Source organism: Oryx dammah, unplaced genomic scaffold, assembly GCF_014754425.2.
Source record: "Oryx dammah isolate SB20612 unplaced genomic scaffold, SCBI_Odam_1.1 HiC_scaffold_9, whole genome shotgun sequence".
NCBI lineage: Eukaryota > Metazoa > Chordata > Mammalia > Artiodactyla > Bovidae > Oryx > Oryx dammah.
Window position 1 is genome coordinate 9,224,707 of NW_024070193.1, and position 26,477 is coordinate 9,251,183.

Consider the following 26,477-nt stretch of genomic DNA (forward strand, 5'->3'; position numbering starts at 1 on the left):
TCTGTGTCCCCTAATCCTGCAAGGGTCCCAGTGTGTCACCCCTCATACCTGACCTCCCCAAAGGGCACGTTTTTTGGTTTCTCTTTTAAGTTATTTTGGTCTTTATTTGTTACAATATTACTTCTCTTGTTTTATGATCTCTTTTTTTGGCCATGGAGCATGTGAGGTCTTGGCTCCCTGATCAGGGATCAAACCTGCACCAGCTGTGTTGGAAGCTCGGAGTTTTAACCACTGGGCTCCCAGGGAAGTCCCGGCACTTACTTTGGGGCCAGCATCTCCAGGAAGTCCCCGAAGGCCCTGAAAGGGGTTCAGAGATTTGGGGTTGGTAATAAGGATGGAGTAGAGGGTTGATGGCTGAGGGTGAGGGCTGGGGCCTTGCCCACCCCCTGGCCCCCACACTCACCCGCTCACCCGGGATCCCGGGTTGTCCTGGGAGGCCCGGGGCTCCATCTTCACAGTCACCCTGAAGGAGGAACAGATGGTAAAAGACCCTGCTCCCTGCACCCGGACGCCTCCCTCTACCTGAGAACTGGGACAGCAACAGGTCACGTCTCCCACCTTTTCTCCTTTTTCTCCAGGGGGGCCAACTGAGCCTTGGGGTCCGGGGCTTCCAGGAAGACCCTAGGAGGAAGTGAGGAGAAACTGAGAGCCGCAAACAGGCCCAGCACCCGCCCCCCAACTGCCCCAGCAGAGCCCCCAGCTCCTCTATCCACACCCAGAGCATGGCCCCCGGGGTCCCTCACCGGCAGCCCAGGCTCGCCCAGAGCAGCAGTGCCGTCACCTGGTCCAGGGGGCCCCTGGGAAAGAACAGCAAGTCAGGAGGTGGCCAGGGGGAATCAGGCTCCATGCCACCCCCAGCCTAACTTGCCCCTTACTTACCCGCTCCCCACGATCGCCTTTCTCACCCTGGAAGAGAGATCATGACCCATGGCTACACCTCTACTTCCCAAGATCCCAGGAGGAATGGGCATCTTGTGGCCAAACTGGGTTACAAAGGTCACGGAAGAACTGAGGAGTCATGGGCGGGGGATGGCCAAGAGGGCCTATGGGCTCAGAGTGACCAGTAGGGGTAGTGTGGGTTCAAATGAGGTCACCAGGTCACTGGGTCACATGGAGGTGATGAGACCATGGTGGTCATGCTGTCACCTTCACAGCTGTTCCGGGAAATCCTGGGGGACCCCGGGGTCCCGGGTCCCCCAACGGCCCACGAGATCCAGGGGGACCCTGATGGAAGAGACAAAGTATAAAGCACAGCCCCATGACCCCCATTCTCTCCCACCCCTGTAGATTCCCCCTACCACCATACTCTAGAACTTACTGGAGGTCCAGGGTCCCCTTTCTGCCCAGGAAGCCCTGGGCCCTCGCCTCCAATGACTTGTCCGGGCTCTCCCTGCAGGACAGAGAACAGCAGGCAGGATTAAGGGTATGGGAACCCTGAGGTGGGAGAAGCCCCAGAGGTCCCCAGCTATTCCTCATGATGCCTTAGGCCCTACACAGTGTCAGGCTGGAGGGCAACTCCGCTCCTCCCTGGGACATCCAGCTTGGTTCCCTCCCCTCCGTCCTTCACCTACCGGCTCCCCCTTTGGGCCTCGAGGTCCTCGCTCTCCCTGAGGGCAAAAGAGCAAAGGGTGATGTCTGATCTCAGTGCGTTTCAGTTTGGGCCCCCATAGGCCAATCCCTCTCCACCACCCCAAGTCCCCACCCCACAGAAAGAGCTCTGGGAAGACCCTGAGAGGGAGAGCAACTTACTGGTTCTCCACGAGGGCCGGCCCACCCTGGGGAGCCCTGTAAACGGAAGCCAGAGTCAGAGCAGTCAGACCACCCCACCCACTGAAGCAAAGCGTCCCATCATGTGAATTGCGAGGGCAAGGCTTGCTCACCTTTGGACCAGGGGCTCCAGGAGTCCCAGGGCGGCCAGGGGTGCCTGGAGGCCCATCTGCCCCAGGGAAGCCCTAAGGAGGCAAAGAGGTCAGAGCAGGAAGGCACCCTCCCTCGGTGCCCCTGGTTCGTTGGAGGGGTGCAGACTGACTGTTCTTCACCTGGACCCCTCACCCCACAGGCCCAAGTGCTGTTGGGGGTGGCGCCGTGGGGCCAAGATGCTGCCCTTGAGCTGAAGGGAGCCAAACCCCAGGCACAGGGGCAGTGATGAGGCCAGGGCCTTCCATGCCTCAAGGACTCTGAACTTCCACCCAGGCTCTCCGGGGCCCTCGAAACCCCACTGGCCCCCTCCACTTCAGGCCCTTCCCCCAAAGTCTCTGCCACCGTCTATCACATTCACTTAGGCTTCCAGAAATACTCTGTGTTTCCACTCTCTCTTCTAAAGACACTGAGGAAGCTTCAAGGATTGTCTTAGGGGAACCTCAATGTTCTCTACACTCACCCTCTCGCCCTTCACAGAGACACTTCCAGGAGGTCCCTGGGGGCCAGGAGCACCAATCCTGCCCTGTGAGGAGAGAGCAGGTGAGGGGACATTTCGCTACTCGGGGTGCAGACGACAGGCATGGGGAGGCACTCACCGGGAGGCCGGGGGGGCCAGGAGTCCCAGCTTGTCCTTTCAGGCCCTAGGAAAGGTGATCAGTGAGTCCTCTGCTGCTGGCCTCCCCTGCCCCACTGGGCCCCCCAACCCATTCTCTACCCTCCATTGGAGCCACTCACCATCTGTCCAGGTTCCCCCTTCTGGCCCTGGGGAAAGACAAGTTGGGTGAGGGTCAGAGTGGCTTGCCCCAAGAGTGGCCCTCACTCACACTCTCAACGCTGGACACTCACCTTTGGACAATACACTGAGCAAGGCTCTGGCTGTGGCTGTGGATACAGGGTCTCCTTGAGGTCAGGCAGTTCAACCAAGAGCCCCCAGACCCACTCTTCTCCACCACCTAGTCCCCCAGACGCCCCTTCCAAACCTGCGTGGTCAAGGCTGTCTGACACAGGGCTGCTGCCAGACTACTGATGGCCAGCTCCAAGCTCGGACCATCATCCACAGCGAAGAAGGTCTGGGAAGGGTCCATGCCAGGCACCAAACGACGCAGCTGCTCTGGGTCAGCTCCCGCCAGGCCCAGCATCATCACTTTGAGCCCTAAGGAGTGGTCCAGCAGCCTGCATGATGACCCTGCCGGGGCCAAGGCTGCTCCCAGGTCCCATTCCCACCAGCCCTGCTCCTCACCAGCAGCCTGGGCCTCACGGATAGAGTTGAAGATGTCACCTCTCAAGGGCTCATCCACCAGGAGAACCATCACCCCCGGCACATGCCGGCGGCGTCCAGGTGCATCTGGTGCCAGCAGGTATCTGTGGGCTGTAACCACGGCTGTGCCTGGGAGAAAGGACATGTCAGAACCCAGGGGCACCGAGCTCCCCAAGGGAGAGCCCCAAGAGTCCATGTCCACGGAGTCCTTACCCAGGTTGTTCCCACTTGGGTCCGTGTAGGGGATGTTGCGGATCTTCTGCAGGATGATGCCAAGGTCATGGGAGCTGTTCAGCGACAACAGTGGGGAGGGCCGGTGACTGTAGGACAGGAGGCCGACCTAGCGTGGGTAAAACACAGAGCCTGGGGAAGACGACCCAGCAGGCAGAGGGGACACAGAGCCTGGCGGGGGACACAGAGCCCAATGTGTATAAGTGAACCTGCACTACTGGGGGGTCAGCAGTGATGGCAGGATGTGGAGTCAACCAGCTAGTGAGGGGATCTGGAGCCTGTGGAAGGGCTGGGAGAAAACCTGGACTGCTGGCAGGGCAGGGCAGTGGTGTGGGGGCCAAGGGTGGGCAGAGACAGGCCGGAGTCTGGCTGCCTCTGGGGCCAAACCTGGACAGCCTGTGGCCCGAGAGGCCCGAGTGCAGACACCAGGTGCTCCAGGGCTCGCTTCACAGCCTCCGAGCGATGAGCATTGTCTCGAGTGGTGTGCACCAGGAATACCACATCCATCAGGCCACGGGGACACGCTGCAGGAAAGGGGGCTGAGTTTCTGGGGAACCCGGCCCATCCAGCTGCTCTGGTGGGCCCCTCCTGTGGTGCCCACCCTACCTGGGCTCTGTGTGATAGAGGCCTCAGGACCCCGTACACCGTCCTGGACAGGAGTTAGGGAGAAGAGGTAGGAGGTACCCAGCTCTAGGCCTGTCACCCGCTGGGAAGTTGAGGTCCCCGGAAGTGTCTGTGAGGCCCCAGGCAGTTCTGCAGAGGACAGAACTCAGTTAAACAGGACGCCTTCCATGGAGCCCCCACTGCCAACCTGCCCCAACCCAGGCCTCCCCTTCACCTTGGCCAGGGCCTCTGAGAGGCCGCCAGGATAGGATGTAGCTGGACACCCCAGACACTGGGGTCCAGGCCAGAGTCACTGAGTCGACTGACGTGTCCACCACACGCAGTTGAGTGCTTGGGACACGAGGTGACTCTGGAGGAGGAATCAAAGACCGGGGATCAGAGTCTGTGTCCTGAGAACCCAGAGAGATCTAAGGAGACCCTGGGGCAGATTCAGCTTGGTGAAGGAAGTGTCACCGGAAGTCATGCTGGGATCACCCCAGGTTAAGAATGGTAGAGGGGGCTACAGGAGGAGTCACTCGGGGTCATGGGGTGCAGGAAGTCAGGGTAGGTCATCAGGTGCGGGAAGTTGGGGTAGAGGTGTAGGTCGTCAGTAGGGGTAGGAGCACACCAGTATATGCAGTCACTTCCGAGGGGGGCCCTTCTCCAGCCGTCCCCAAGACGCTCAGCCATATGCGGTAGTGGGTCGCTGGCTCCAGCCCATCCAGGTCATAGCTGCTGACTTCCGGCCCCAGGACTCGGGACTGTTCCTGGCCACCTGGGGCAGGCATGAGAGTGGAGGTCGGGGGCATGTAGGAGGATGCTACAGGCTGGCATTAATGGGCACATCCACCTCACTGACCCTCACCTACCTTACTGACCACGACCCCCGCCAGCCTCACTGACTGACTCTGCCAATGGGGTCTACCTCCTGACTGTGATCCTCATTCTCGCTGATTCTGCCTGAATGACCCTCACTGATTCCACACACCTAGGTGACTGATCCCAGGTACCTTCAGCAATCCCGCAGACCCCCTACTGACAATCCGTGCCCACTCTCACGGATTTCACGGACCCCACTCCCAGCCCCTCTCCCAATGATCCCTAACCCCCCCCCCACCACCACCGGGGGTACCTCTCACCCTCAGGTCGCCAACGCAGACGGAAGCCGCGTGCACCAGGCACCGGCTGCCAGTGCAGCCTCAGCGAGTGCTCCCCTCGCTGCACCACGCGAAGTGTCTCCAGGGCTGGAGGAGCCTCAGGAGCTAGAGAAAAAAAGCAAGCCCATCAGGGAGGCTCCGCCCCCCCGGCCCGATCTGTGCCAATTCCAGGCCAACCCCGGAAGGCGCACCGCCCCCAATAGGCTCACGATCCAGGCTGCATACCGCCTCCCCCAGAAGACCCCACCCCCACAGGTTCACGACGACCAATCCCTGGTCCCTTTTCCATTCCCGAGCACAAACCCCGCCCCCAAGCCCTGGAGGCACCGAGCCAAGGCTCGCCCCAGCCCAAGCTCTGCCTACGGGTGGTGACGACTATGGAGACAGGCGCGCCCTCGCGGTCCCCTACGAGTGCGGTCACTCTCACTGAATAACTGACTCCGCCTTCGAGGCCCCGTATTTCTGCGGAGTCCGTGTTTCCTGGGAGAATCTGCTGTCTTGTGGGGCCACCTGGCCAGGTGAGCATAGGGTAGCAGTCAGAGATGGAGGCGGGCCAGAGGGGGGCAATCCCAGCCAGGAAGGGCAACGGCAGGATCAGGGAACCATACCCTCGCTCCGGCCCCAGGCCAGTCTGTAGGCTGTGGCTCCAGTGACCCCCACCCAGGTGACCCGCAGAACGTCACTGGAGGCATTAAGGATCTGCAGCTTCGACACGCTGCCCACAGGCTGAGGGTCTGGGGGCAGAGGCAGGGAAAGGGGTCACTGGAGAGCTGGCAGAAAAGCGGGCGGCGGAACAGGCATTGAGACCTTCCTCAGTGCCGGAAGCGCTATCTGAAGCTCAGTGTGAGCTGAGTGTGACAAGTCAGTGTAGGCAGCTCCTGAGAGGGAGGAGCTCACTGCCTCGGAGTGGGCAGTGGGGAGCAGCCAGGAGGTCACTCTGCATGGCCTGCTAGTCAGTGGGGGGCAGGTCAGTGTGGGAAGAGAAGTCACGGGCGGATCAGCGATGGAGCGAGCAGCTGGAGCACTCAGGAATACACAGCAGGACGGGCCAGTCAGTGATGTGTGGCTAGCAGCTGGCCAGGGTCCACCTACCAGTTCTCACAACCGCAGAGGCAGGCGTCCCGTCCACACCAGCCACACGGGCCCACACACGCACGGTGTACTCAGTATCTGGCTCCAGTCCATCCAGCTCGGCCACCGTGGCCTCCCCAGAAACCAACTGGGATTTCTCTGGGCCTAGGAGTGAGGATGAAGGTAGCCCTAGGACTATCCTGACTCTGACCCCCAATGTCTTACCTGGACCCCCTAAGAAACCCCCTGCTCCCATTCCACCCAGACCTGCCCCCCCCAACCTCCAAAATCTCTGTTCCTTTCCCAGATCCCTGGTCCCCACCTCGGCCTGAGCGCCAGGAGACCCTGTACCCGGTGGCACCAGGAACCCGGTTCCAGGTGATGGTGACAGATGAGCTGCTGACTCGAGTCACATGGACCGATCTCACTGGGCCCAGTGCGTCTGGAGGGGAGAGGCAGCGGAGGGTCTGATGGGGAAGGTGCTGCGTATCTATCTACTAGAGGAAAGCAATGGGAGTCTAACCGGAGGCAGGGATTTGACAGCGGAAGGCAGTGGGTGGGTCAGATGGGGAAGGAGAGGGGTTCGGACAGAAGGGACAGTGGAAATCTGAGGCCGCAGCGGGCAGGAATCTGGGAGACCAGAGTGTCTGATAGAGAAGGTAACGGTTCTGGTGGAGGTGTTAGGAGTAGAAAGTGTATAAGTCTAAGAGGAAGGTCAGAGCCGGCAGAAAACAGCCAATGGGGCTGAGAGGTGAGGGGTGGAAGCCTGAGGGCGAGAAGAGTGGGGTGTTGAGAGAGAGGCAGAGGAATCTGAAGAAGGCAGGGACTTTGGGGGAGCCGAGGGAGACTTCGGGGGAGCGGGGCCTCTGGGGGAGCATGCAGCGGGGATCTAAAGCGTGAGACTGGAGTTCTGTGCAGAAGCAAGGGTCTGAGAGGGAAGCCATTCGGGTCTGAGAGGGCACGGAGAGCGCGTGCCAGGGGGCCGGCTCAGGCCCTGACCGGTTCGAGCCACGATGACCGCCGGGGGGCCCTCCTCTCTTCCTCGCAGTGCCGACACGGCCACCTGGTACGAGGTCCCAGGTCTCAGCCCCACGATGTCGGTGGCGGTAGAGTCTGAGGGGACTGTCTGGCTGGACTCCAGACCTAGTGTCAGAGGGGAGTGCTGGTACACATGGCCCCCGCCTGCCCTCGGGCCCCCCACACCCTGATTGTCCCCCCCCAACAGCCCTCCCTTCCCCACCCCGCTGACCATTGTCCGTCCTCCAGCTAATCCGAAATCCGCTGGCTCCGGGAACTGGTCCCCAGGCCACCCTCACTCGCGTTGCGTCCGATGCCACGACCCGCAGCCCTGGGGTGGCCAGTGGGGTTTCTGGCTCTGGGAGTTAAAGACAGAGGTCAGGGATCAAAACCAGGACCCCTGAGTGAGTCAGGCAGCTGTCTCCCCGGCTCTCGCATGCCGCACTAACCACGGCGGACAGTGAGGATGCTGGCAGCGCCCTCCCGGCTGCCTACTCGCGCTGACACCCGCACCGTGTAGCTGAGCCCAGCCCGGACGTCATCCAAGTCAAAGGCCGTCTGACTCCCAGGAAGCACCAGGCTCCGCTCAACCCCTACAAGAGAAGGTAGGACAGGCAGGCAGGGGTCAGTGAGGGATGGGGGCGGGGGGCGAAGGCGGTCAGTGATGGACAGAGATACAGGGCGAAAAGGGCCAGTGAGGGATGGGACATGGGACAGAAAAGGGTGAGACGTAAGGACGGGGGATAAAAGGCGTCATGAGGGACGGTGACACATGAAGAACGGGCCTGTGACGAATGGCGATGGTGATGGGAGGGAGCAGACAGGGACGTGAGATGCAGGATGTCAGAAGCTGGTGGATGGCGATGTGAGCTGACAGGTCATTAATAGTGATGGCGGGTCACTATTGGACGGAGGCATGGGAGGACAGTGGTCCCAGCTAAGCTTATAGAAGGGCAGGGGTTGAACTCATGGTTCTGGAGAAGGTGAAAGCCATGGTCAGGGATGTGGGGCGGGGAGTGGAGACAGATCTAGGTGCAGAGCTAGGCAGGGGCAGGACAGGGGTAAGACAGGCCCCATGACAGGTGTGGCTTCAGGGCCTTCTTGGGAGATGGATGGACAAGGAGACAGGAGGCGGCAGTAGAGCCCCAGGAGTGGAAAGGGATGCAGTAAGGGTGCAGTCAGACCCCGAGGGCTGGGACTGCAGTGTCTGCACGGTCTGGCGTGTCTGCCTCACCCTGGGCGCTGCGCACAGTGACGCGATACTCGGTGGCACTGGGAACTGGGCTCCAGGACACTCGCACGCGCTGCCCAGGCAGCTCGGTGGCCTGGAGGGCTGTGACAGGGCCCACGGGCAGCTCTGGACCAGCGAGAGAACACCGCATGAGAGGCGGCCCGGGACATCCCCCCTCCCATCCCTGCTCACCTGACCGGGCCGACGGGGGCCCTCACCGGTGGGGACCACGGTCGCTGGGGTGGCCACCTCGCGGCCCTCTAGCAACGTGTAGAGCGTGAGGCGGTACTCGGTGCCCGGCTGCAGCCCATCCAACTGGTAGCGGGTCACGTCAGAGGGCAGCACCACCTTCTGTGGCACCTCTAAGCCTGCAGGAGAACGGGGTTAGGCCAGCCGAGGCCAGGCCTCTACCCCACCTGCCCACCCCGGCCTCCTGCACGGACCACTCTCACGCCGCCACTCCAGCCGGTAGCCACGGGCCTCAGGCACCAGGTTCCAGGAGAGGAGAATGGACGTGGGGCCCAGGATGACAGGACGCAGGGTCTGCTCGACAGACGTGTCTGCCCAGGGCACGTGGGACATCAGTGGTCCTCTGTGCCCGGCCAGCCTGCCCACCCAGCCCGAAGGAAGCACCCAGCCCTCTCACCAGTGCGGGCAGTCAGGGAGGTGGCCGGCCCCACGCTCTGGCCAAGCAGGGCGCTCACGGTCACCTCATAGTCGGTGCCAGGCTGCAGGTCCCGCAGCAACACTGACCCCTGCCCAGGGCCCAGCTCCTGCTGCTGCGTAGCCCCACCTGCCCGGGGGGCACAGAAGGGTCAGTGGGTCTTGCAGACTCAGGACCCCACCGTCCTGTCTGAGGCGCAGGGACTCCCTTCCGCCCACAGCACCTCTCACTCACCCCTGACGACCCGCCACGTCACCCGGTAGCCAGTGGCACCTGGCACTCTCCGCCAGGCCACCAGGAGGCTGTGGGCTGTGGTGTTCTGGATGGTCACTTCCGGCCCCTCCAGAGCAGCTAGGGGAAGGTCCCATCGGGGATTAGTGAGTCCAGAGCGGAGAAGGGTTACAGGGATGGGTGATTGGGCGAGTGAGGTCAGAGGTTAGCAAAACTGCTCACTGGTCCTAGCGGTCCCGCTCACGGCCTCCCCGATGCTGTTGGCGTAGAGGGCAACCACCGTCACTTGATACTCAGTCAGTGGCCGGAGACCCTGCAGCCGCACGCTGGTCTCACCAGCTGGGACGCTCACCTGTGATGCCCAGGATCAGAGGTCACTCCATCTTGCCCAGCTAAGCCCCAGCCCTCCACCTCCCACTGCCGACAACCTTACCTCCCGCAGCTCGCTCGGCAGTGGCTGTCCCAGCCCCGTCAGGGGTGCGTACTGGACCTTGTAGCCAGTCACGGGGCCACTGGCCGCTGTCCACTGGACTCTCAAGGACTGACTGCCTGGCTCAGACAGCAGCAGGTCTCGTGGACCAGAGGTCGAGTCGTCGGCTGGGGAAGGGGGCAGTCAGGCAACCAGGCAAGAGAATCAGGGGTCAGCACTTAGGGTGCAGGGTCAGTACCAGGGTCAAAGGTTAGGAACACGGGATGGAATTGGCACGGCCACGTTGGGGTTTGGGTCAGGGTTCAGGTCAGGGCACCCGGGGTGAGCGGGGACTCACGGGGCAGGGTCACGGGCACACCACCAGCAGTTGTGCACACCCTCCGGGAAACCAGAGGCAGGAGCGTCCTCAAGATGCTGAAGTCATTGACGAAGAAGAAGAAATCGCTGGTCGGCTGTGAGGCGATTCGCTTCAGCTCCTCGGGGTCGGCATTCTTGATGCCTGAGGTGACGCCCAATCAGGGCTCAGCTGCCCACAGGCCCTCTGACTTGCCCCTGCCCCAGCTGACGCGTCACCCCAGCATGCTGCTCACCCACAGCAAACAGCTTGACTCCCTGTCCCTTCAACCTCTGGGCAGCTGTGTCCACCATGTCCTGGGACTTCCCATCTGTGATGAGGATACAGACCTGGGGCAGGGGCAGGGTCAAGTCAGGACTGCCTCAGACCTTTCACGTGGGGTCACCTTGGAAGGCAGGGTAGGGTGAGAGATCACCTTGGGGACACCAGGTCGGGCCAGCGGGGGCAGGAAGACGCGGTCAGCCACGTGGAGAATCGCAGCCCCTGTGCGCGTGTTGCCCCCCTTGTAGCTGAGCTCTCGGATGGCACGGATCACATCGCCGCCTGAGCCGAGTGCATCCAGGTCAAATTCTGTCCTGTGGGGAGGCGGGTGGCAGCAGGCTAGGGACAAGAACTTGTTCTGGCCTTGGCCTCTCAGAGGTCTCTAGGGTGAGGGTGGTGAGTTATCAGGCCCCCTTGAGGGTCCTCTCAGTTCTCTGATTCTGTGATTCCCTCCATCCATGAAGCTCCCAAACTAACAAAGTGGTTAGGTGCCTCTGTGTGTCTTGCCTGGGGCTGGGCTTGAGCAGGCCTGGCCCCCGTGGGGCTCCCAGGCTCAGGGGCCGGGATGTCTGTTTAATTAAATAATGGTAGGAGGAAGGGCCCTGTTGTAGGGAAGTGGACACTGGCCAGATAGGGAGGCCCTCTGCTGAGTGAGAGGCTGACGGGCATCAGGAGGCTAGAACATGGGGAGACCAGCAGACCCAGGCCATCTCAAGTCCCTGGCCTCCCCCGAAGGATCTCCATCTCTAGATGAGAAAACACAGCCCCTGATTTTGGCAGGATGCCAGTGGGGAGGGGGTCTCAGGTGTCAGGGCTTCACCTGGGAGATCCCTGCTTCTTAAAAGGATGCCTTGGTGGGTGGAAGGAGGGGACCCCCTGGGTTCCCTAAAACCTGACCTAGGGGCTTGGAGTCTCTGCTTCTGACTGGGGGAGGGTCCCTGGTGGGTCCAGTTGCGAGGGGTCTACTGACCGTGGGTCGTCGCTGTACTGCACGGCCGCGAAGCGCACACCCTGTGCCCCAGCTGCCCCAGAGAAGGGCAGAACCAGCCCCTCAAGGAAACCCCGCACTTCGCGGAAGTTGCTTCGGCCGATGGACGAGGAGCCGTCAAGGAGGAACACGATGTCAGCGGCGTAGAGGCGCGTGCAGCTCACTGTGGCCGGCAAGAGTCATCAGGCTTTCTTCCTGGAGCCCACTTACCCACTCCCCTCACAGTGGTCCCCTGGGGCTGGGGAGGGGGCGGGTGGGCCTCATCCACTATGCAAACCGGCCCAGGCTGGCTTGGGTCTGGGAGCAGTGGAGGGAGCAGAGGTGGAGCCTGGAGCGGACTCTCCCGCGGAGGATTGGTGGGGAGGCAGAGTCGCCGGTGCGGGCGTGAATCAGGGACTGAAGTTGGCCTCTGGAGACCAGCGCAGACTGTCATAGGGGTAGGGGACCCACGCACATCTGGATGCAGTTAGTTGGGGGGACGCAGCGTGGGTCGCGGAGGGTTTGGGGAATCCGGGGGAGAGTTAGGAGAAATGCGCGCGGAGTTGCAGCGGGTGGGAGGCGGGCTCTAGGATGAAGGCCGAGTGGAGCCGAGTGACAAGGTGCAGTGCCCTGGATTGGGTCCTTCCCTGCCGTACCCACCTCTCTCCCTGGGTTGGGCCCACACTCGGGGCGCCCCTGCCAGGATCCCGGCGCAGAGCGCAGCCAGCAGGAGCCGCAGCCTCATTCTCGGTGAGGGAGACGGGCAGCCAGCACTGCCGCCTCTGTCCCTAGGCCTCGGCGTGTCCGAGCCCGGCGCTCTCCCACCCCGAGTCCCGGTCTTGCCTGCTGGTCCGAGGCTCCCGTCTCCAGACGCGCCGCAGTCCCGCCGCCACTGCAGAGAAAAGTCCCTGATCCCAAGGGGGCGGAGCAGCGGGCGGGGACCCAGGCGGCCCGCCTCCACCCATCTTCCCGGAGGTCGCCGCCCCTGCTACCCCTTCCCGCGACCGACGATCAGGCTCCATTTAAGTGTAAAGCCCCCCTACCGCTGGTGGCTTTTGGGATTCCCCTGGAAGGTTCTCTACAAGAGAGAGGTTGAGGGAGCCCCTTCCACCCGGTGTAGGCTGCTTTACGTCAAACATAGAAGTGACTGCTGGAGACTGGACTCCAGAGAGGTTCCTGGAGACCCAAGACACAGCAGGATGTTGGGGTGGGGTGGGGTGGGGTGGGGGGAGCTGCAGCTGGAGATGACTCACCGCCCCCCCCACAGGGGCACCCAGACAGCCCTCAGGCCATGAGTCCCGCCGGCCTCTCCTCTGATTCAGCCATCCCTGTCTGGTGGGTCTCCTGTTTCCCACCCCATCTCCTCAACAGCAAACGAGGGACTCAGGCTCACCCCAGGGAACGCACGGCACCGCTGGTCTGCACCGTGTCCACCACTGGACACGTCAGTCTGCCCCCACTGTGGAGGGGGAAGCCAGGAGAGAATCTGGGCCGTGCTTGTGCATACGTGTCCATCCCACTGCCCTGCGTCTGCACCCCCGGCTATGCCTAGGCAGATGCCATCCAGCTGTGCTGCAGGGAGGGCTATCCATGTGTGGAGGGCGGACCACCCATAGTGACAGCTCCTCTCTCAGGAATCCATCCCCTCCTGCCTCCACCCCCACTGGTGGGCCTGACCTGCTCCAGCCAGGCCCGCGACCACACATTCTGAGACCCCTGTCCACGCATCACTTCCGCCAGGCCCAGAGGCCATCTTGGGCCCCCCTCCCTTCCCTGCTCCACCTATAGTGTCCACCTTCATAGCTACCTTCACCCCGCTCCTCTCCCCTTAACCAGGCTGACTTCCCATCTGTCTCCTGCAGGTTCTGTGAGGCCAGAAACCCTCTTTGTATATGCATTTGTGTTCACTATAGGGGGTGACACCGAGGCAGAGAGTCACTCCCAGGAGCAGGCCCCGTTATTTTTTTTCTGCTACTCCTGAGTAATTCTGGGAAGCCTGGAGACTATGCCTATAACTCACCCCTGCCATTGCACCCCTTCCAACATGCGTGACCCCCCCCCCCAACCTCTCCTGGGGCTCCCTAGGCTAATGGAGGAAGAGATGGGGACAGCACATCTATTGAACCTGTCTGCTCTGAGCTCCTCTAGGGCTTGAGGGTCTCTGGTGTGGCCAGAGCTGGGCATGGTGAGGCCCCTCCGCACTGCCGGTCTTCCTGTTGTCCAGCAGGCTGGAGCTACAGGGACGGCCCCAAATTATCATGGGCACAGCACTGTGATCCATAGGGCCCAGAACCTTTTCCCAAGGTGAAAATCTTCTCAGCCACATCCGAGGATCACCCAGTCCTCCGTCCTATAGGTCCTATAGGTGACGGCTGCAGAGAATGAGACAGCTCTCATTACAGAGGCAGCCCCGCCTCAAGACCTTTACCCCTTCTGGCACAGAAGGGTGGCTGTGCAGAGCAGGGCTGGCACACAGTGTAGACACACACACATTTGGGTCTGCCCTTTAGGGGAGATTGGAGGAACAGGTGAACGGGTGTCCATCTTATCAGAACCATGAGTGACCCCCACAAAAGGAAGGGCAGCCTGCTGTGAGGGGGGTCACTCAAAGGTTGGGAGGAGAGGTTGTTGGTGGAAGCTAGGTTGAGGACGCACACCTGTCTGGGAGGCTCACGAGCAGGGGTGTGGCCCTCTGAGGCCCCTGGCTCCAGCCTCCTGGCAGGCACACAGCCTAGGGCCCAGCCCCAGAAACCAGCTCCCTGCATCCGGGCAGTGGGGCCCTAGAGGTCTTTTTCTCCCTCTTACACGTCCCTGGACACTTCCTCCTCTACTTCAGTCTCTGCCCCATATGTCTCCATCTGGGGCCTCTTTTGGGGGGTTCCACCCCACACATCCCAGTCTTAAGACACTTCCAAATTTCTCAGAATCGCAGCCAAAGCTGGGCAGGTTATCCTCCTCCAACCTACCCCTTCTCTGTGGTACGCCATCCTTGCTGGGGATGCTGTCCAGCCTGTGCCCCCTGCAGCCCAGGCCCACTCTTCCTAGAGCTGCCAGAGTGCTGGCTCGCTGAGACCACACCAAAATGCTCCTGAGTCCCCAGGCTGTCAGCTGAGCAAGTCACTCGTCTTTCCAGTAACCCTCAATACGTCTCCCTCAGTATGCCTCCGGAGGAAAGATCAAACTCCCCAGCTAGGTCTGCAAGGCCCATTAGGACCACGCCACCCCAAGGAGCTTGACTGCTGTGTCCAGCGCACCTGTGGCCTTTGAGGGCCAGGCCTGTGCTTAGCGGACAAACCAAGGTCCATCCTCCCGGGACTCAAACGTAGGACGGCAGGCAGCCATGGCAACAAGCAGGGTAAGGGAGAGGAATACCGGGGTGTGGTGGGAATGAACTATGGGTGAATAGCCGCCTTCTCAGCAAACTGCATCCCAGAGCCCTGTCCACAACTGCCGGCACCTCCTCCCTCATAGGCAAACTGGGCCCCACAGTGGGCTCCCAGGAACCCTGACTGGAAGGGCGGGCGGGCACGGAAAGAGGGTCCCCTCCTGCCATGGGGACCGGAGCCCAGGGGTGGCAAGGGGACTAGACAACTGTGAGCTCCAGCAGGTCCTCAGGAGACGGGGAGGGGACTGCCGGGCCAGCAGCTCAAGACTTGCCTGGGACAGAGCGCGTCGAGGGAGGGGGCTTAGGCCCCACTGAGCTCAGGGATATTCTTAGAGCCTGAGTCAGCGGCAAATCGAGGCAAAGGATTCTTGCCTTGCCTGTCTAGGCAGCAGTGAGAAGCCAAATGGGAACACTACGCCCCCGGCTATCCTCCTCCCAGAATCGAGTAAACACACAAAGGCGGCTTCCTCGAGGACATTTCTTGGCCTCTCCTGGTCTGGGGGGGGGGGGTCCAGGGTCCCCCAGAGGGCGACCCACAGGACACACAGCAAGGGGCTTCCCACCTGAATCCCTAGGCTGGGAGCCTTAGCAGGGTAAAGGCTGGGTCTGCATTTCCCATGGCCCCCCACACCCCTCTCCTGGGACAGGCTGGTGAGGGGCACCCCCCATGTGGCTAACTGCAAACAGCTGGCCTCAGCTCCCCACAGGCATCAAAGGCTTCCGGCCTCCGTGCCGCAGCCCCCACACTCACCCCCCACTAAGGACACATCACCCTGTGGGAAGGCAGAGCATCTAGGACACGCAGAACCGGGGGAAGTCCCTGCTCCCCCACCCACGGCCCACTGGGCTCCACGCCAATGACGAGAGAGGGACGACCCGGTTCTCAATGCAAGACTTTATTGGTTGGTGGGTCAGCAGCAGCACAGGTCTGAAGGACTGAGGTGGTGTGTTTATGGTGGAGGGACCGTGAACCCCGGCCCCGCCCTCTCGCCTGCACAGGCTTCCTGCCTAGAAGCGCAGCCAGAACATGCCGCTACGGATCCGGTTATAATCTGGAAGCTGTTCAATGGGGCCTGTGGGGAGAGGGTGGGGCGTCAGGGTGGGGTACCTGGGTGGTACAGGGACACCTGGCCCCGCGCCGCGCCCCACTCAGAGCTGCCCAGAGCAGCACAAGGCAGGCTTTAGTGGAAAGAGGGTAAAGAACATTCCTCCAGGGGGTGCTGAGCCTGCCCCTTCACGCTCCGGCCTCTGGAGCCCCACCCCACACGAGGAGGTGTCCGTTACCTGGCGGGTGTGGGGTATTGATGGAGGCACCTTGGCAGAGAGTCAGGGAGCTGCCGGGACAGGTTTTCTGAGCAAGAACTCCCTGGCAGCCAGGCAGTTGGGCAGAGCCTCTTGGGGGCCCCAACTTGCTGCTCCCAATGAAAGTTGGGGGAAGGGGGGAAGCAGAGGCAGAGGGGAGGCCCAGACAACAGCCTGAAGCGGCAGTCAGAAAGCGGACCTTCCAGGCCACTCACCAAATCCAGCCACTGCCGGGCACTGGTCATAGAAGTACTTGGAGCAGACCTCACGCACCACCCTGGCGTCCACCTCCTACAGGATGATGCAGAGGGCACACTGAGCGGCAAGGCCCCTGGGGACCAGTCAACAGCATCCAGCCGGCCAAGACCTTCCCCGCGTACCGAGGAGCTGACCCCGCACCCGAAAGGGGAATGGCAGCAGGGCTCCCCCAGCTATAGGCTTCCACGGGCCCCAGGCACCCGACAGTCACCCATGCCTCTGCCCTGCCTCCGGGTTACACCACTGAGGCAGATGACGCTGGAGGACACTGAGGTGCCCACAGGAGCAGTCTGCCTCAACTCCCCACCCTCTGCGAGTCAGCCAGCTCAAGACTCCCGAAGCCCTCCCCCAGGGGCCTGTTACCGCAATCCGGCTTTCCCACTCTGCCAGGGGAATGCGGCGGCCGTATGTCAGGAGACTGCGTCCGATGTCCTCACACACAGGAGTGGTGCCTGCAAGGGTGAAGGAAGCTCACCGGCCCGCACCGAACCCCCAGGGCTCTGCGCTGACCTGGCCCTTGGCCTGACCCTAGAGCACCATCCTCACCTGTACAACCTGACCTGTATCCATGGGCTTCTCGGGCCCGCCCACAAGGGGTCCCTGAAACCCCAGGCCCCTGGGGAAGGGGCAGCGGTGGGACACGACGTGGCCGCCAACATCGTCCTTGCCAGTCTCGCTCAGGAGCACTGGTCGCGCTGGGACTGTCACCGCCTGTACCCACCCCACCCCTCGCTGCAGGGCTGCAGGACTCACCATCCAGATGAGACACCAGAGCGTTTCGGAGGAGGTTTTTGCCCCGGACCACCTCGCTCTCTGTGGCGCTGGTGCACAGGCGCATCCTAGGGTGGTGGGGGGTGGGAGTCATCCTGAGAGGCGCGGGCCCCGAGCCTCCCGCCCGCCGGGGCCAGCAGCGGCAGGCCGCCACTCACCACTGGCCCTGAAGGACGAACATCACGTCGTCGATGCTCATGTGGTCGCAGACGAAGTGCGCGCCCAGCAGCCCGGTGTCTGCGTAGCAGATGCTGAAGGTCTGGAAGCTCTGGCACAGCTTGTTGGTCGCAGCAAAGGAAGCCAGCGGGCTGGACAGGTGCTACCAGGGGCCAGGGTGGTCAGCACCCACCCTCCTCTCTGCCAGCCGCCCCCCGAACCCGGCAGGATGAGTGTCCGCCGCCCAGCTGCCCATCTTCCCTGAAGACGAGGTTCCCTCCCATGCCCACTCACCGTGCCGCCACCGTAGGTGCAGTCGTAGTGGCCGATGATGGCGTTGGCCACCTGGAGGGCCACGTTGTCCGGGTTGGCCCAGCCAGGCCCCTCCACTGCAATGGCCACGTGGGCCAGAGGCAGGCCGTCCTCACGGTGGCGGATCTGAAACGGGATGTGGCAAAATTGAAGAACAGCCAGACCTCCCCAGCGACGGCAAAGTTGCCAACTGTGGCTGGGAGCGTGTGCACGCGAGCGTGACCACGTGTGCCTGGGAGGCAGCAGCCGTGGGACCCCGGCCCGACTCCCAAGGCACCCCCAGAGTCATGAAAGAGCCAGGCACACAGGAGCACCACCCCCACCCACCCCACAGCCCACCTCGCTGCCGGTGAAGCGGCATGGAGAGAGAGTGGGCACAGCGTCCTCGTCGTAGGTCCCGGAGAGGCCGCTGAAGTGCTTCTGGGCAAGGTCAAGCAGCTGCTGGTGCTCCAGCCCTGCAGAGACGGACAGCGTGCTTACCGGTCAGCCGGGCCCAAGACGCAGGGTCTGGGATGCCACACAGAGGCGGAGGACCCCATGTCCTGCCTCGATGGAAGACCCCCCAAGACAGGACATCACGACAAGGTGAGGGAAGAGGACCCTCCACAGACTCACTCCAGCTCGGCAGCAGGCGGGGCAGGGGCCCCAGGGCCCAACAGTTCCCACCACCTCAGCCACAAGGAAGCAGCACACGCCAGGCTGAAGGATGGGCCCTCATGTGACGCACGGCACCACACACAAGACCGGTGCCCCCTGGGCATAATGCCACCCGTCCTGCCTCGCCCCTCCAGCCCTTCCTCAAGCAGATTCTGTAGGGCTGGCAGGTGAGAGGGCACGAAGAAGTGCCATGCAGGGCTGTGACTAGCTCTGGGGTCCCCTGTGCCAGGGACATGGAGTAGCAATGTCACAAACTCATGTCTCACGCCCTGCCGGACCTCCCCTCCACCAGAGGCTTCCGCTGCCCCAGCCCCCCAAACAGCAGGCGCTGTGGTAGGAAGCAGCGCCCCCAGGTACAGGCCGCCAGGTGCCTCTGCCTTTTATTCCTTCCTTTCTTGAGCTCAGATTCTGCAGGTCTGATGCGTCAGGAGCTCAAACTGCTCTTGGTTCTCTAGCCCCAAGGTCACCAGCCGAGCTCCTCCTATCAGTCTCTCCCATCCAGCCAGCTGCAGTTAAGTTGGGGCAGCATCCTTGACCTGCTCCTGTCCCCTCCTGGCTCAGACATCCATCAGGCTTCCACCTACAAACCCATCTCGAGTTCATCCACTTCTCTCCCTTCCTCCTGCCACCTCCCACCAGGCACCTGCCGCAAGCCCTCCCTGCATCCGCCTGCTTCCGCTCTGGCCCCGACATGGCAGCAGTTGCTGTTGCTCAGTCGCTAAGTTGTGTGCAACTCTGCGACCCCATGGACTGTAGCCCACCAGGCTTCTCTGTCCATGGGATTTTTTCAGGCATGAATACTGGGGTGGGTTGCATTTCCTTCTCCAGGGGATCTTCTTGACCCGAGGATCAAAGCTGCGTCTCCTCCACTGGCAGGTGGATTCAGTACAGCGGAGCCACCAGGGACGCCCACATGGCCGCAGAGCAAGCCTCCAATCACAGAGCAGCCCGTGACACCGCCCTGCCCCTCTGCGCAGACCCCCGCTCCCCACGTAACTATAACCCATCACTCTTCAGCCCCCTGTTCAAATGACAAGTGCTTCAAAAGCACCTCCCTAACCTCTGAGTCCCCCACAAAAATCCGCCAACCACACCGTGCCTTCCTTTCAGGGCACTTTCCATCTACCATCCGAAGTCCAGTTTCCCACTGACAATGCCAAGAAGAACAGGCTGGAGGCCTGAATCTCCCCCCAGCCTCAACCTGCGTTTCCAAGGACCAGGTGAGGCTGAGAAAGTCCTGAGGCCTGCAGAGGCCAGCAGGCCAACTGAGGCGTGCACGAAACGCAAGCCGCAGCCCCAGGCAGCAGCAGAATCCCACCCCACCTCAGAGAGCACAAGACCGAGGTCACGCCCCTCAAGGACAGGACACGGTGGGAACAGGGTCTGCGGGAATGGAGGATCCCCCCAGTCAGAACCAGGAGACCTGGCCCTGCTAATCAAGGTCGCAGCCCAGCCCAGCCCAACCCCCATTACCACAGAGCTTCAACCAGCCCACTGCTCACCTCCAGCTGCTGCTAACACCATTCGGGGGGCCTTGTAATGCCGGCTGAGGTACTCGGTCAGGTCTGCCCGCGACAGCTTCCTGCAAGACACACCACCAAGGGGTCAACACTGCTCCCAAACCGCAGTGATGTGGGTCACACAAAATGGGGCTGAAGAGACAGACAAGGAGACGCGGCTTCACTGGAACCTTGCCCCATTTCTGGCACTTGCCACTCTGGGGCCAAGAAGGCAGCCTTCATTGGGGCCTCTCGTCCAACTTTAGGACAGGCTTGGAGTCCCCTCCAAGGAGGGTGTGGGCTGACATGGGGGCTTGAGGGGCAGCGGCAGGGCTCCTCCTACCAGAGGACAAGAAGCCACATGGAGGGACCCCCAGAGCACCCTCCTTCAGGCTGGTAGGACACACACATGGAAACAAAGCCTGCAGTTTGAGTGGGGACCACACAAACATTCAAGAAGACTCCTGGGGAACATGTGACAACACAGAAAATGTCTCCAGTTGTGTGAATTAGGAAAATAAACAGCAGAGGCACTCGGCCAACTAAATGCAAACTCCCGCGGCTGTGGCCCCCTGGCCCGGCCAGCTCGCACCTTACGTTCTCACTGGGCCCCTCCACGGACTGGGCCAGAGGTGTGCCCTGGAAGGCCGTGGCGTGCAGGTAGTTGAAGACCACGTCCCGCATGGACGTGTCATTCTCCTGCAGCTCTTGCAGGATCACGTCCCGCTCCTTCTCAATCTGGGAGTCCTCGAGGCTGCAGTTCTGCACGATGTCGGCCAGGAGCTCTACAGCTGGGTGCAAGGAGGACAGGTGTGGAGACAGTAACAGCATAAACCCCCCAGGCCTGAGCCCCTCGGGGCCAAGGCCCTTCTTTAAGGGTCACCCCATTCTTCAGTCAGGCCAGGGGCTCCCGAGCGCCTGTCCTCTGCACCCCTGGAGTCCTACCGCGTGCTGGCCCCACCCTCCAGGCTTACCTTTTGGCAGGTCCTTTGATAATGCCTTAATGTAGTAAGCCGTGTGCTCCCGGGTGCTATAGGCATTAAGATGGGCCCCCATGCTCTCCACTTCCTTCTCCAAGGCATTGCCAGGCCGATTCTTTGTTCCCTGGAACCAGAGAAGAGCCACATGGGAGCCCAAGATCCCCCATCCTCATAGGCTGAAGTCCCAGCAGGACCACTGGTCCACAGGTAGCGCCCTCAGCAAAGACTCTGGGGTTGCAGGGCCCAGAGTCTGTGCTCACCAAGTGCTCAGCAGGCCGTAAGCTGATCAAGGCCACAGCATCGTGGACCGACAGAATGGAGACATCCAGGGGCCAGGGAAGAAGGGCATGCCCAAAGCAAGTGTTACCTGAAATCCAGCACCCCCAGCCAAGAGGGGGACAGCTCAGGGGGAGTGCATGTGGCCGCAGAGCACCCACGCCAGCCTGACCTCGCCAGCACCCGCTTACTGACAGTCACAGTCAGGGGAACTCACACCCGTGCTCAGATGACGCTACTCCCCACTCTCCTTCACACCACGTATGACTCTATGTGTGTGCCAGGGGCCTCTGTGGGGTTCAGACTTTGTCCTGCGTGTGTGTGTGTGTGGGTACTGCTGTTCAATGACACACACCCGCATGCTGAGACTGACACGCACGTCTGTGACGCTGGAGCTGGCTAGCTGCCCATTCCTGCTCCACACCCTCACCAACCCTGTATCTTCTCTATTTTTTTCATTCGTTTAGAAACTCAGTGTCTACTCCATGCAAACACAGGGTGGCTAAGGGGTTGTTCTCATCCTCATGAAAGCTCCTATTCAATTCCACAAATCAGAGATACACAGCATTTTACAAAAACTAAGTTGCTGGACTTGCTACAAGGCGTGTGTACAACCACAATTCTACGTCCGCGCAGGCAAACAACACAGGCCTGGCTTCTGGTGAAAAGCAGGGCTCCCATGCTCCTTGGGGTTTTTCTGGCTCTGGGGGCCTTGTGCAGGGGTTTACCAGGTAGGCGCTCACTCAGGAGAGGGCTGGCCCACGTGGTGTCTCCCAGGAAAGCCAGACAGAGATCTCTTCCCTCCGCCCCCTTGCTAAAAGTCCTAAGTGAGGAGGCTAACTTTTCTGACTTGCACTCAGGAGGGACAGCAGGAAGCCCTCAGTACAGGGGAGATCCAGGACTGCAGGAGCCTCACCTTGAAAGCCAGATGCTCCACAAAGTAGCCAGCCCCATTGTTCTTCTCAGTCTCGTAACGGCTGCCGGCATCAATCCATACCCCCACCTGGACAAGGAATCACCAGCAAAGGTAACAAACAAACAGACCCCAGCCCCCACTCACACCCGACCCTGCGGGATCCAGAACAAGCCCCAGACAGGGGCTCACGATTCCAGGCGGGGGAAGGCGTTCTCAGTAGGCCCCCTGAGACTGGACGCTCGGGCACCAGCTGACCGACTATTCACACTGCATCAGCTCTCTCGTCCCTGCTCTAATTTCCGACTGGTGACGAGACGCCCAGGGGAGCTTCTAACTGCACAGTCACCTGTCCTGTCACTGCAGAAAATTCTTAAAATTCAATCTCACTTTTCCGTTGATTCCTTGTTTCTTCTTGGCAAACTACTAATCACTTGCAAACAACTTTTTTTTTCTCCTTCCTAAAAATTACACCCTGTCTTTTTGTTCTGGAGATTGCGTTCTTTCGCCATTAGAGGAGGTGGCTCATTCATACTTTAAAAATCTTTTAAATCAGACCTGGACACCTAACACTGCCAACACGCCTTGGCACCCAATGAGAGATTCTTATAATTAATTTTAATAGCTTCCTTGTATGCTGTGAAATGCACATCACACTACTCACCCCCATGGTAACACAGATCTAATCTTTTCTTTTACTATTTGTATCACAGCTGATTTAAAATGCTCACATCTACTTTACTAAGGGATGTACATGTATGCTATATACCATAAATTCTTACATGAACATCATCTACTACCCATCTAACATCTTCAACAGATGCATTTTATATTCCTTGATTACAGTTGGCAGCATCCTTTCTCTGGCACTTGAGCACAGCGGTGCTCCTTAAGATCAAGGGCATCTTTTGTCTCATTTTTGCTCTCAGTCGCTAAGTCGCATCCGACTCTTTGTGACCCCACGGACTGTAGCCTGCCAGGCTCCTCTGCCATGGGATTTCCCAGGTAAGAATTCCACAGTGCGTTGCCATTTCCTTCTCCAAGGGATCTTCCAGACCCACGGATCGAACCCATTTCTCTTGTGTCTCCTGCATTAGCAGGTGGGTTCTTCTGCCACTGAGCCATCTGGGAAGCCCTGGGCATCTGAGTCTCCATGAAATACAGCATTCTCGATCAAGTTTTCTTAACAGGCTGTGTGTCGGCTTATACAGGTATCATGTAGTAAGAAAGCAGCCCATCATCTTTTGCAGTGTTCAGTCACAACCTGTATCACAGGACATTATTCCTGGAAAACTCAAAGCATTTACCAATCAAACCACTTGGAGAGGGCGTGGAGGCAGAATGAGAACGAGAAAGATCGCCTCTTGAGAATCTTCTCTCCTGTTTACCTAACTAAGATATCTATCTTTGAGCCAATCTTCAGGAAAATTATCCATTTAACTGGAATTTTCAAGTGGTTTTCTTTTGCAATACATTTCCAATCTAGCCAAGGGATTACGACTTTGGGCCATGAGGCTGGCAATCACCTAAGTCTCTGAATCCCATTTTCCTCATTGAAGGATGACTTCTTTCACATGGGCTGCTAAAAAAAAAAAAAAGCTGAAAAGGGGGTTGGCCTCCAGACTGGCAGGCATCACATGCTAACTGAGTGTTGGTTCAGTGAGAACTGCCTCCGTGGTTAGAATCGCGACTGCAGTAGGAGGATCAATTCTCAGGGTGACTGAGGAGAGTCTGACCCAAACCGTAGAGCCCAAGGTCACACCCCGACCTGGGAAAGGAGGCCGTGCCCCGTATGGAGGCGCCCTCCTGACAGCGGACTCCGCTCACCGTGCAGGTAGGCTGGGAAGACTGCTCCGAGGCCACTCGCAGCCCGTTGTCCAGCTGGCTGACCTGCGTCTCTGGCACGCTCTGGAGGGCCTGGGCGTAGGTGGCGGTGCCCCTCAAGTCAGACGACCTCAGCAGGGCCGGCTGTTGGAAAAGGGCGACCGGGATTGAGGACTAGAATAGGGGGTCGCTCCTCAGCTTGCAGGCCTGCAGTGCGGGGTCCCCGTCCCCGTCCTCAGGCGGTCCACGAGACTCCCATTCACGCCCTCGGCCGTGACCTTCCCACGGCCCTGACCCCGCGACCTCCCCATTCTCCACGGGCACTGACAGCCCGCTCCCGGTCCGCGTTCCGAAGCCCCGCTCCCCACAGCTCTGCGCTCTCGTTGCCACCTCACCGAGCGGCGGGTGCGCAGCAGCACTCGCGTCCCGGCGCCAGCTGCCCGGCAAACCGCGGAAGCCGCCATCTTCAAAGCCACAGTGGACACTGGGCCGCGCCACGCATGCGTAGAGGCGCCAGGCGCAGGCGCAGTACTGGGGTCTTGGGGCTCGGCCGCCCCCTGGGGGAGGAGACCGGAAATATTCATTTACTCCCGGCAGGTCGCTGCTTCTGTCTTCGCGTCCCTGGGTACCAGCGCGCATCAATGCCCCTGGCTAGGCATCGTCCTGCTCAGGTCTGTTCTGGATCCAGTTCATCTTCCCCCTTCACTCGTGGAAGAGTGCCTGACGTTTCTCACGAACCGTGGGCGCCTCGACTGCGCTGAGTGCTCGGAGTGGGCGAGCGGGCCGGAAGCGCAAGCACAGCGTGTTTGCGAACCACAACCCCAGGGCTAAAGCACCAGGCTGGAACCTAGGACTGCTGGGCGATTGTTGAAAAGTCACGGTTTTCTTTTTAAAGGAACCGAGTAAATTCAGATGGTTGATATGGACAGAATTTAGCAATATATTGCTAAGAAAAAAGGAGCAATTTTAGAGATTAATTTGTGAAAAAGATTCCTTGTTTGGAAAACAAAACACACAAGAGGACTTGCATAGACAACATAGAGAATTCCTAGAAACTCACTGTAAAGTCTCAGTCAGATGACTTACAGAAAATAAATTCAGGGGAAGGGGGAAAAGGCTACCATTTTCACACTTCTGTTTTATTTTAATACATGATTTAAAATTTTTAGGGAATTCTCTGGCAGTCCAGTGGCTAGGACTTGGTGCTTTCACTGCAGTGGCTGGGATTCAATCCTTTGTTGGGTAACTAAGATCCTACAAGCCGCTGTGCATGGCCAGAAATTTAAAAAAAAAAAAAAAAAGTAAAATAAAACTTTTATTAAAAGTATTTGTTGCTTTTGCAATAATGGCATATTTCTGAACTGAACATCCTTTCACAGGTATGTGAGATTTTTTGTGACCTTTCAAAATATCACTCAATGAAAATAGAACTTTCTTTTATGAAAATGAAATAGAAGGGGCTTCCCTGGTGGCTCAGTGGTAAAGAACCCACCTGCCAGTGCAGAAGACACTGGTTTGAAAACTCATCTGGGAAGATCCCACATGCCAAAGAGCAATTAAGCCCATGCACCACAACTATTGAGCCTGTGCCCTAGAGCCCTGTGCCACAACTGTTGAAGCCCTCACACCCTAGAGCCCCTGCTCTGCAACAAGAGGGCATCACCACAGTGAGAAGCCCGAGCACCCCGAGGAGGAGCAGCGCTGGCTCACTGCAGCCAGAGAAAGCCCATACAGCAACGAAGACACAACGCAGCCAAAAATTAACACTCAAAATTATGTTAAACATCACAGAGAAGATGCTTAGTGTGCACTGATTAATATCTTGTGAACTAAAATGACATTATCATGTAGACATGAAAAATAAAGTGAAATAGGATCTCCTAGTTTTTTAGTACAGGTTTTTTTTTTTAATTACTGGGGTTTAGAACCATGTTATATTTACAGAAAATCTGAGCAGAAAGTACAGAATTTCCCATATATACCTGCCCGCATACAGCCATGCACAATTTGCCTTATTAATATCTTACCTTATTCTCATAACTTTGTTACAATTAATGAATCAGTATCAACACATTTATTATATTACTAACGTGCAAAATTCTTGGACTTCCTTTGTGACTCAGCTGGTAAAGAATCCGCCTGCCATGTGGGAGACCTGGGATCAATCCTTGGGTTGGGAAGATCGCCCGGAGAAAGGAAAAGCTGCCCACTCCAGTATTCTGGCCTGGAGAATTTCGTGGACTGTATAGTCCATGGGGTCACAAAGAGTTGGACACGACAGAGCAACTTTGACTTCATAGTTTATTCAGATCCCGTTAGTTCGTTTTCATCTAATGCCCTTTTCTGTTCTAGGATCCTGTCCAGGACACCACAGTACATTTCATTGTCCTGTTGTCGTAGGCTCCTCTTGCTGTGACACAATTCCTTCCAGTGACCAGCGCACTGCGTACCTTCCTTCCAGCAGTGTGCGTGGGTGTGCCGTCATTTCAGCCGTGTCCGACTCCTTGCAACCACATGGACTGGAGCCCACTGGGCTCCTCTGTTACTGGGATTTTCCAGGCAAGAATACTGGACTGGTTGCCATTTCTTCCTCCAGGGGATCTTCCTGACCCAGGGATTGAACCCACATCTGCATTGCAGGTGGATTCTTTAGCCACTGAGCCACCTGGGAATCCCTCCAAAGAGCTCACTGCCTCCAATTCCTCTCCTCCCACTCTCTCCCAAAGCCACTCCAAGACCACCCCTCTT

General features: G+C 59.4%; 2 protein-coding genes across 3 annotated transcripts in view; both read right to left on the reverse strand.

Moving 5' to 3' along the window:
* The window catches only part of COL7A1 (collagen type VII alpha 1 chain), a 30,528-nt gene extending 18,269 nt beyond the window's left edge, over positions 1–12,259 (reverse strand). Inside the window, exons 1-41 of the mRNA XM_040246906.1 lie at positions 12,057–12,259; positions 11,400–11,580; positions 10,584–10,743; positions 10,404–10,497; positions 10,151–10,312; positions 9,817–9,980; positions 9,606–9,735; positions 9,387–9,503; positions 9,135–9,281; positions 8,932–9,048; positions 8,707–8,856; positions 8,492–8,614; positions 7,707–7,850; positions 7,490–7,615; positions 7,240–7,383; positions 6,563–6,682; positions 6,262–6,405; positions 5,778–5,903; positions 5,533–5,679; positions 5,152–5,274; positions 4,641–4,787; positions 4,248–4,382; positions 4,016–4,162; positions 3,797–3,933; positions 3,392–3,518; positions 3,161–3,307; positions 2,901–3,073; positions 2,767–2,802; positions 2,656–2,682; positions 2,517–2,561; positions 2,381–2,443; positions 1,881–1,952; positions 1,750–1,785; positions 1,572–1,607; positions 1,319–1,390; positions 1,147–1,224; positions 880–906; positions 744–797; positions 559–621; positions 404–463; positions 262–297 (exon numbers count right to left, since the gene is read on the reverse strand). Of these exons, the coding sequence (XP_040102840.1) occupies positions 262–297; positions 404–463; positions 559–621; positions 744–797; positions 880–906; positions 1,147–1,224; positions 1,319–1,390; positions 1,572–1,607; positions 1,750–1,785; positions 1,881–1,952; positions 2,381–2,443; positions 2,517–2,561; positions 2,656–2,682; positions 2,767–2,802; positions 2,901–3,073; positions 3,161–3,307; positions 3,392–3,518; positions 3,797–3,933; positions 4,016–4,162; positions 4,248–4,382; positions 4,641–4,787; positions 5,152–5,274; positions 5,533–5,679; positions 5,778–5,903; positions 6,262–6,405; positions 6,563–6,682; positions 7,240–7,383; positions 7,490–7,615; positions 7,707–7,850; positions 8,492–8,614; positions 8,707–8,856; positions 8,932–9,048; positions 9,135–9,281; positions 9,387–9,503; positions 9,606–9,735; positions 9,817–9,980; positions 10,151–10,312; positions 10,404–10,497; positions 10,584–10,743; positions 11,400–11,580; positions 12,057–12,141 (4,422 nt within the window). The 5' untranslated portion in view covers positions 12,142–12,259. The remainder of the gene's footprint in view (positions 1–261; positions 298–403; positions 464–558; positions 622–743; positions 798–879; positions 907–1,146; positions 1,225–1,318; positions 1,391–1,571; positions 1,608–1,749; positions 1,786–1,880; positions 1,953–2,380; positions 2,444–2,516; positions 2,562–2,655; positions 2,683–2,766; positions 2,803–2,900; positions 3,074–3,160; positions 3,308–3,391; positions 3,519–3,796; positions 3,934–4,015; positions 4,163–4,247; positions 4,383–4,640; positions 4,788–5,151; positions 5,275–5,532; positions 5,680–5,777; positions 5,904–6,261; positions 6,406–6,562; positions 6,683–7,239; positions 7,384–7,489; positions 7,616–7,706; positions 7,851–8,491; positions 8,615–8,706; positions 8,857–8,931; positions 9,049–9,134; positions 9,282–9,386; positions 9,504–9,605; positions 9,736–9,816; positions 9,981–10,150; positions 10,313–10,403; positions 10,498–10,583; positions 10,744–11,399; positions 11,581–12,056) is intronic.
* A 3,402-nt stretch (positions 12,260–15,661) lies between these two features.
* Positions 15,662–24,555, reverse strand: LOC120868239 (cytochrome b-c1 complex subunit 1, mitochondrial). Of its 2 annotated transcripts, XM_040246966.1 has the most exons (13): positions 24,125–24,248; positions 23,733–23,873; positions 21,909–21,995; positions 20,711–20,840; positions 20,329–20,527; positions 19,740–19,819; positions 17,920–18,035; positions 17,563–17,706; positions 17,271–17,431; positions 17,095–17,180; positions 16,705–16,793; positions 16,299–16,374; positions 15,662–15,854 (listed from the first exon to the last, which is right to left on the reverse strand). In XM_040246966.1, exons 1-13 carry the CDS (start codon positions 24,191–24,193, stop codon positions 15,790–15,792), a joined length of 1,443 nt encoding a protein of 480 aa, XP_040102900.1. In that variant the 5' UTR covers positions 24,194–24,248; the 3' UTR covers positions 15,662–15,789. The 2 variants fall into 2 exon arrangements, 1 of the variants encoding a protein (XP_040102900.1); XR_005722184.1 differs by having other exon boundaries at positions 16,299–16,793; positions 24,125–24,555.
* Positions 24,556–26,477: the final 1,922 nt, after the last annotated feature.

What these genes read in the sequence shown, in the direction of transcription:
- LOC120868239 (XM_040246966.1), bottom strand. Translation starts at nt 24,193, where the DNA reads ATGGCGGCTTCCGCGGTTTGCCGGGCAGCTGGCGCCGGGACGCGAGTG. An exon ending in TCTGGTGTCTCATCTGGATG is followed by an intron (nt 16,794 to 17,094) that starts GTGAGTCCTGCA and finishes TCACCCTTGCAG; the next exon opens with GCACCACTCCTGTGTGTGAG. An exon ending in CCCGGCAGTGGCTGGATTTG is followed by an intron (nt 15,855 to 16,298) that starts GTGAGTGGCCTG and finishes CTCTCCCCACAG; the next exon opens with GCCCCATTGAACAGCTTCCA.